This window comes from Dipodomys ordii, unplaced genomic scaffold (assembly GCF_000151885.1).
Source record: "Dipodomys ordii isolate 6190 unplaced genomic scaffold, Dord_2.0 Scaffold180, whole genome shotgun sequence".
In the NCBI taxonomy this organism is placed as follows: domain Eukaryota; kingdom Metazoa; phylum Chordata; class Mammalia; order Rodentia; family Heteromyidae; genus Dipodomys; species Dipodomys ordii.
In genome coordinates, this window is record NW_012267396.1 from 409,235 (window position 1) to 417,821 (window position 8,587).

An 8,587-nucleotide genomic window follows, 5' to 3' on the forward strand; every position below is an offset into this window, starting at 1 on the left:
TTGATTTTCTGTCAGTTCTGGGGCTTGAACTCAGGGCCTGAGTGCTGTCCTTGAACCTCTTTGTGCTCCAAAGCTAGTGCTCTACCACTTGAGCAAAGTGACCCTTCTGGCTTTTTTTTTTTACTAATTTACTGGAGATAAGAGTCACAAAGGGCTGGGAAGTTGGCTTAGTGGTAGAGTGTTTGCCTAGCATGCATGAAGCCCTAGGTTCGATTCCTCAGTACCATATACACAGAAAAAATCAGAAGTGGTGCTGTGGTTCAAGTGGTAGAGTGCTCACCTTGAGCAAAAGAATTCAGGGACAGTGTCCAGGCCCTGAGTTCAAGCCCCAGGAGTGGCAAAAAAAAAGAGAGTCGCACAGGCTTTCCTCCCCAGGCTGGCTTTGAACTGTGATCCTCAGATCTCATCCTTCAGAGTAGCCAGGATTACAAGCATGAGCCACCGGTGCCCAGCACTAGGGTGTTTTGTTTTGTTGTTTTTGAGTCAGTCTCTCCGTAGCTCAGGCTGATCTAGAACTCATGATCCTTCAGCCTCCCTCCAGAGATCTGGGACCACAGACCCGTGCCTCCACCTTGGCTTCCGTGCGTGATTTCCAGCTGTCCACCTTTGCAAAGATACTTCCTTATAAAGTCTATGCAGCACAAAGTGCCTGACAGAGAAACGGGGCTGGGAAGCGGAGGATGGCAAGGAGGAAGAGCTCGCTGCGGTGTCTCCTACACAAAACCCACTGGCCAGGGGCGAGCTGGCCTCCCTGCCCGTGGTGGAGGCCCGGCCTATGCGCTGATGCAGAGAGGCCATGGCTCAGCCAGCGGAGGCCTCAGCTTGTGGGGAGGCTTGGGGTCCACCCAGGTGAGCAGTGGAGCCTAGGGCCCCAGGGGCAGGGCGCTGTCCGTGGTGCTGAAGGGACTGGTGCTGCTGTCCGTGGTGCTGATTTTGGATTCTCTCTCTCTCTCTCTCTCTCTCTCTCTCTCTCTCTCTCTCTGAGGCAGAACTCCCCCTCGCCCACCCTCCATAGGATGCTGCAGGCTGAGTTCCTTCAGGCCACCCTGGTCACCGGACATCTGGGAGCCTTGTGAGCCAAGGTCTGGGCGCACAGAGGACCAGGCCTTCAGGGGACAGGGCGGTGGCTGGACCTGCATGCTCATACAGGGCGTGGCCTGCCTGATGCTAAGTGGGCGTGGCCAGGAAACTGCAGAACCAATGGAGATTGAACTTGGCCTCCTGGCGTATGGAGCAGGACAAGAGGGGCGGAGCTTCCAAAGAGGTGGGGCCTGCCAAGGGTGCCAGGGCCGGCAGGGTGAGAACAGGGACAGGAAAAGGGGTCAGAGTCCACGAAGGAGGAGCCTGATAGGGGGTGGAGCCAGGAAGGGGCATGGCCAAAGCCTGGTGGGCGGGGCGATATAGAGGCATGGGACCAAGAAAGGGATAGGAATAGTCTGGAGGGGTGGAGCCTTCTGGAGGCGGGGCCAGTAGAGGGGCGGGGTTAGAATCAAAAGGTGGAGCCTGGAGAGATGGAGCTTGTTAGGGGCGGGGCCATAAAGGGACAGGGCCAGAGTCTGAAGGGTGGGGCCTGTTGGGGGTGGGACCAGGAGAGCAGCCAGCTCCAGGAAGGCTGTACCCAGCCAGTCCTGGGCACTCTGCCCCACAGCCCCCAGGTTCAGCACTTTCCACAACTTGCCCAGCGAGTGATCTTCCCTGTGAAAGGCCTGCCACAAAGACATCTGCAGATGTGTCATGAGTGGGGTCAGACCACAGGGCTGGGAGGGAGGTAGAGGGGGAGGCCAGGCTCGGGGTCCAAGAGATCTTGGCCACCTCTTGGCTGTCCTCAAGGCTGAACATGGACAGAAAGGCCAGGACAGAGATAGTGGAAAACACTGAGGTCCTACCAAAGATGAGAGAAGGAGACAAGTCCAGCCCACGATAATGGCAGCCCAACACCGGGAGGCTGAGGCAGGAGGTTCAAGATCTAGGAGGATCTCAGGTTCCAGGCAAATCTAGGCTACATAGGGAGATCCTATCACAGAGAGAGAGAGAGAGAGAGAGAGAGAGAGGGAGAGAGAGAGAGTACAGACAAAAAAAAGACAGGCCTAGAGCCCCCAGGGCCTCCGGCCAGGCGTGGAGTGAAGGGCAGTGGACACAGACAAGAGCTGCAGAGACAGCTACAAAAGCAACCTGCTTCCTGACATTGTAGGGCAGTGCCCAACCCTGAGGCAGGAAGCAAAGAGACAAAAAGCACTCCCGGTGGCTGCCAGTGGGGCAGGGGTGGACTCTGGAGTGGGGGAGAGGGAGCAGAGGGAGGGGAAGCCCACTTACCAGCTGAAAACATTGGAGGCCTTATTCTCCTCCAGCCACTACAGCACGTATCTTCAAGCCATCATCAAGACTGACAGGATGGGGGGGCCTGCCCTTGGAGGGGGTCATAGTGTAGTATCCCCTCCCACACTGAGTCTCTTCCATGGATGGACAGTATTGTGCCCTTGGAGCAATGTGTCTTCTATGCCCCCTGCCCGTGACAGACATCCTGGGGTTATAAGAACAAGAGCCTCAGTTATGCACTGCACAACTAACTCCAGGAAATCTCATTCACAAGACTACATGGGCATTTATTTATTTAAATATCCATTCATTCATTTTGGTCAGTACTGGGGCTTGAACTCAGGGCCTGGGTTCTGTCTCTTAGCTTTTCCCCTTAATGTTCTCGCTACACCATTTGAGCCACAGCTCCATTTCCAGATTTTTTTTTCCAGTCCTGGGGCTTGAACTCTGGGCCTGGGCGGTGTCCCTGAGCTCTTTTGCTCAAGGCTAACACTGTACCACTTGAGCCACAGAGCCACTTCTGGCTTTCTCTGTGATTAATTGGAGGTAACAGTCTCATGGACTTTCCTTCCCGGGCTGGCTTTGAACCTTGATCCTCAGATTTCAGCCTCCTGGGTAGGTAGGGTTATAGGAGTGAGCCACTGGTGTCAGGCTTCTATGTGAATATTTATTATTACCTCTGTTTTCCAACAGAGGGCACTAAAGAGTCTGAGAAAGGGACATTTTTCTATTTACTTATTTTCCCCCCTTTAATCTCCAGAATGAGAGACTAGAAGACCAGAGAAGGACTTAAACTTGTGAACACTCCAAGCAGGCCACCAAGCAGGGCAGAGGGACACGGAGAGGAGGTCCCCCAGCGCCATAGATACCAGGCTCTCCTCACCCACTTACCTGTCTCCTGTCCACAGTTCTCCCTGTGTCCTGGGCAAACAGAAAGGGAACATGGGCAAAGAAAACGTGGCGAAGCAGCTGAAGGAATTCTCAGAATACATAGGCAACCATGGCTGTGAGTCCTGAGACCCTAAGATCTCTGGGAAGGAGTCTTCCAGAAGGCAAGGCTCCTGGGTTCATCCTCAGATAAAAGATACAGAATAACACAGCATAGTAGACCCCCAAATCTGGACATTCGTTCCTGCTCCAACTTTCAGCAGGGGCCCGTGAACAAACAACCTACCCGGATACCTATCACTTTCTTTTTTTTTCTTTTTTTTTGGGGGGGGGGTCCAGTCGTGGGGTCTGAACTCTGGGCCTGGGCGCTGTCCCTCAGCTCTTCAGCTCAAGGACCTGTCACTTTCTTACACAGTTCTGATCAGAACTCTCATTGGCCTCCTTTGTGCCTTTCCAGCACCCAAGTTGAGTCCTACACCAGGAACCTTTGCACTCACTGCCCCTCTACCAATTACACGCCTTCATTTAGTTATTTACTTTGGTGTTACTGGGGGTTGAACCCAGGGCATCCTGCTTGCTAGGCTGCAGCTCTACCAGTGAGCCACACCCCCACCTCTAAGCCACGCCTCCAGGGCTCCACCTCAGAGCCATGCCCCTACTGCTAAGCCAAGCCCGCTACTGCTTAGCCCTGCCCTTACATCTGAGCCACGCCCCCAGCATTGAACCAGGCCCACGGCTGGACCACACCTCCATACTAAGCCACGCCCCTGCCGCTAAGCTATGATTGTACTGGCTAGCCATGCCGCCTACTGCTGAGCCACGCCCACTTCTTAGCCACGCCCCTACTGCTAAGCTAGCCTCTTGCTGAGCCAAGTCTAGGACTCTTAACCACGCCCTCTACGGCTGAGCCACGCCCCCACGCTGAGCCACACAGCCACCCAGAGTATGTATTTGGGACATTGCAATTTTCCCGGTTCATTGAATTCCAGACCTTAAATAGGTTTGTTTACTTTCGCACAGACCTGTATTCCTGGAAAAAATAGAATGCAGCAACTGATTTCACGAAGCTGGAACAATAGCGTTCTGTCCTGCAAGGAACGTTCCTCAGACGTCTGGCCTCCCAGGGGACGTTCTGTAACCAGCAAACCCAGCGCGCTTCTCAGCGTCTCGGCTGTCATCTCCGATCTGTTCCCAGAGGTTCATCCGTGTTATTGTCCTTTCAAAAAAAAGGGGGGGGGGGAATATGCAGTCGAGACAATAAAGGTGAGGGTGGAGGTTTACACAGCTCAAAAGCTGGGGCTGGGGGCGCGGCTTGATGCCGGGCTGCGACTTCGAGTCGGGGGCGTGGCTTTGTGGGGGCGTGGCTCGTGACCCTTGGGCGTGGCTTATCTATAGTACCAAGAATTCAAACCCAACTTTAAAGGAGGAGGAGGAGAGAGGGAAGGAGGGAGGGAGAAAGAAGAGGGAGGAAAGGAAGGGTTGGTTCAGCAGTACTTTACTAACACCACTAGGCGCTCATGCACACGCCAGTCTGTGTTTCATAGACATGAATGTGTATATGAATACATGTATGCATGTTATCAACCTTAATAATATACATTCTATGCAATACATATACATTTACGTTGCAGTGCTGAGGATGGAAACAAGGTCCTCATGCTAAACAAGTACTTTACCACTGATCTAAACATCTTTTAGTCTAGTTTACCTTTCTTTCTGTCTTGTATTTGTTTGTTTGTTTGTTCTGCAATACTAGGAACGGATCTCAGGACCTTGTATTTGGCAGGCAGGTGCACTACTACCTGAACCACGGCCTTCAGCCCCTTTTCTGTTGCTTATTTACTCATCACACAAAATAACGAAAAGATGGATCAAATCGATTCCATCTGTAACTCAGTCATACTGAAGTGTTATCGGCTGCCTTTCTTACTGGTGACTGCATTTACTCTATTCCACAGCTCCTTATAAAAACAGGTGAAGCTGGGTGCTGGTGGCTCACACCTGTCATCCTAGCTACTCAGGAGGCTGCGATCTGAGGATCATGGTTCAAAGCCAGCCCGGGCAGGAAAGTCTATGAGATTCTGGTCTCCAATTAACCACCAGAAAACCGGAAGTGGCACTGTGGCTCTAGTGGTAGAGCACTAGCCTTGAGGCTGAAGAGCTGAGGGACAGCGCCCAGGCCGAGTTCAAGCCCCACAACCAACAACAACAACAAAAATAGTGCTGAGGTCTGAATGCAGGGACTCATAATTGCTAAGCAGGTGCTCTATTACTTGATCCTCTCTGCTGACCTCTTCGTCATTGATTACCTCCCCCCCCTTCTATCCTCTGATTTGTGCTTCTCAGATTCGCTGGGATGACAGACATGCTCCACTGTGCCCAGCCATTGGTTGAGGTGAAGTCTTTCAAACTTTTTTTTTCTTTTGTCCAGTCTAGCCTCAACACTGATTCTAGATCTCTATTTCTCAAGTAGTTAGGATTACAGGTGTGAGCCACCAGCAATGGGCTATTCTTAATGTATTTATTGTGTGGATGCCAGTCCTAGGGCTTGAACTCAAGACCTGGGAGCTCAAGACCAACGCTCTACCATTTGTGCCACGTCTAGCTTTTTGCTAAATAGCTGTAGATAAGAGCCTCACAGACTTGTCTGCCTAGGCTGCTTTCAAACTTAAGTAGCCATGATTACAGGCGTCAGCTACTAGCACAGCAATAGCTTTCTTCTTCTTCCAGTGCTAAGACTTGAACTCAGAGCTTGGGCGCAGTCCCTGACCTTTTTTGCTCAAAGCTGGAGCTCTACCACTTAAGTCACAAACTCCACTTCTGGCTTTTTAATAGTTAATTGGAGATAAGTGACTTTTTGATCAGGCTGGCTTTGAACCCTGATCTTCCGATCTCAGCCTCCTGAGTAGCTAAGATTACAAGTGTGAGCCACCAGTGCCCAGCTTTATTTTTTGGTGCTTGGCTTTAGTTCTCTCTCTCCCTCCCCCTGGCTCTCTCTCTGTCTCTCTTTTTTAGTCAGTTGTGGAGCTTGAACTCAGGGGCTGGGCACTGTACCTGAACTCTTCAGCTCAAGGCTAGTGCTTTGCCACTTGAGCCACAGCACCACTTCCAGTTTTCTGGTGGTTGATTGGAGTCTCACAGACCTTCCTGCCCAGGCTGGCTTTGAACCATGATCCTCAGATCTCAGCCTCCTGAGTAGCTAGGATTTACAAGCATGAGCCACCAGCACCCCAGCTTAGCTCTCTTTTTGAATGTCACAAAATCCTACAGACATATGGCTACACTGTAATGTGTTGATAGAAGTATACATTGTGTCATGATCAAAGTAGAGTCATTAGTGTCTCCATCTGCAGCAAGCACCATTTCTTCGAAACATGTATCATTTCTCTGTGCAGACACAATTTCAAATCTTCCCCTCTGGCTATGGCAAAATAGCCCAGCCCAGCCTTAACTAGTCACCTTATACTTTCCCAACCATACTACAGGACTTCCTGTCCCTTTCACTACTCTTTACTTCACTGAGCAGAACTTCTCAGTATGAGTGTGTGTGTGTACACGTGTGCACACATGTACGTGTTTTTGTGTCTACACGCATGCACACACCAGTACTGAGGCTTGAATTCAGGGTCTGGGTTCTGTCCCTGAGCTTTTGTGCTCAAGACTAGAACTCTACCATCTGAGCCACAGCTCCATTTTTTTATTTTAGGCTGGATAATTGAAGATAAGAGTCTTCTTCATGGAGGAAGTAGCACTGTGGCTCAAAGTGGTAGAGCACTATTAGACTCGATCAAAAGAGCTCAGGGACAGTGCCCAGGCCCTGAGTTCAAGTCCCATGAGCAACCAAAAATAAGAAAGAAAAAAAACAGGCTGGCTTTGAACCACAATCCTCAGATCTCAGCCTCCTGAGTAACTAGGCTTACAAACATGAGCCACCAGCACCTAGGGAGATTAACATTCTTAACTTCTACAAATAAGTGAGACCCTACGCTTTTTTGGCTTCTGAGGCTGGGTTTATTTCACTTGACTTAGTTACCACTCCAGTCTCGTCCAGCTGGTTGCAAACAAGAGAATTTTTGCCTTTTCCTGGCTGAGTAGTATTCCCCTGTGTGTATGGTTTCCATTTTCTTAATCCATTCATCTGTTCATGGAGCCTGAAGTTGAATGAGCATCTGTTGGCAATTTTGAATAGTGTAGCAATAAACAGGCTTATCGATGTCTCTTCTACAGATTAATTTCCTTTTTATTGGGTATTCAACCCAATAATGATTGACCAGTTCCATTACTGGGTACATATGGTAATGTATTCTTGCTGTGTCAGTCTCCTGAGTTCAGGGATTACAGGCATGCACCACTGTGCTTGGATCTGTTTTCAATTTTTTTTCATAAGAGTATAGTATATGGACACCATCATTTTGAATATAGCTTTCAAATTATCTGGGAATGGGACTTTAGGGCTTGGGGGTGTTTGTTTTGTTGTTATTGATAGGGGTACAACATTGGAGGAAAAAAATAGATTCCTTTTCCTCAGTGGATTTGGCCACAACAGACGGCATTTTAGCAATGTCTGGAGACATTTTTTTTGGTTGTCGTGACTGGGAGAAGGGACAGCATTGGGGGGTGGGGTGCAGCCCGTCCCCCCTCTTACAGAGATCCATCAGCCACAGGGCTCCAGCTGCAGGGCTCTGTCCCAAGCCCCCAGAGTCTCTCCTGCGTCTTTCCACCCTCTATTCTTCACCCCCACACACACTAAAACCTCAGACCCCACTGCACAAACCTCCTCCTTGTCTCCAAGAAGCCATCTCCAGCTGTGCCCCCCCCCAGGCTGCGCGCTGGCCATCGTCTGCTGATCCCGGAATTCGGAGATTTGCCTCTTCTCCATCATCGCCAGCACCCCGGTGTGCCTGAGCTGTGCAGGCCCCATAACCATGAAGAATCGATTCGCAGCTGGGCTGGGTGCCTCATGTCTGTCTGTCTGTCCGTCGGTCTTCCCAGATACTCAGGAGGCTGCGATCTGGGGATCGTGGTTTGAAACCGGCCGGATCAGACTCCTTCTTTCCAATTAGGCAGCAAAGAGTCAAAAGTGGAGCTGTGGCTCAAGTGGTAGAGCGCCAGGCCTTCAGAAGGGGGAAAAACACACTCCAGAGGGACAGCGCTCGGGCCCTGAGTTCCAGCCCCCGGACCCCCCCCGAAAAAAGAACGAAATTAACTAAGGAGCACAGGATCCCAACCACGGGGTGGAGAGGAGTTCGTGACCCTGGCCAGCCCCCTTTTACAGGGCGGTAAACTGAGGCGCGGCAGTCCTGGTGAGGGGCTCAGAGCCTGAATGGGATGGAGGCGGGGAGGGGCGGGGCCGCTCTCGGGGATGGGGCCACTCTCGGGGGCG

At 51.2% G+C, this 8,587-nt stretch overlaps 1 protein-coding gene across 1 annotated transcript in view; it reads left to right on the plus strand.

Annotated features, from left to right (window-relative positions):
• The first annotated feature begins 3,316 nt into the window (after positions 1-3,316).
• The window catches only part of LOC105999044 (chromosome unknown open reading frame, human C19orf66), a 9,890-nt gene continuing 4,619 nt past the window's right edge, over positions 3,317-8,587 (plus strand). Inside the window, exon 1 of the mRNA XM_013033929.1 lies at positions 3,317-3,322. Coding sequence (XP_012889383.1) covers positions 3,317-3,322 — 6 coding nt within the window. The remainder of the gene's footprint in view (positions 3,323-8,587) is intronic.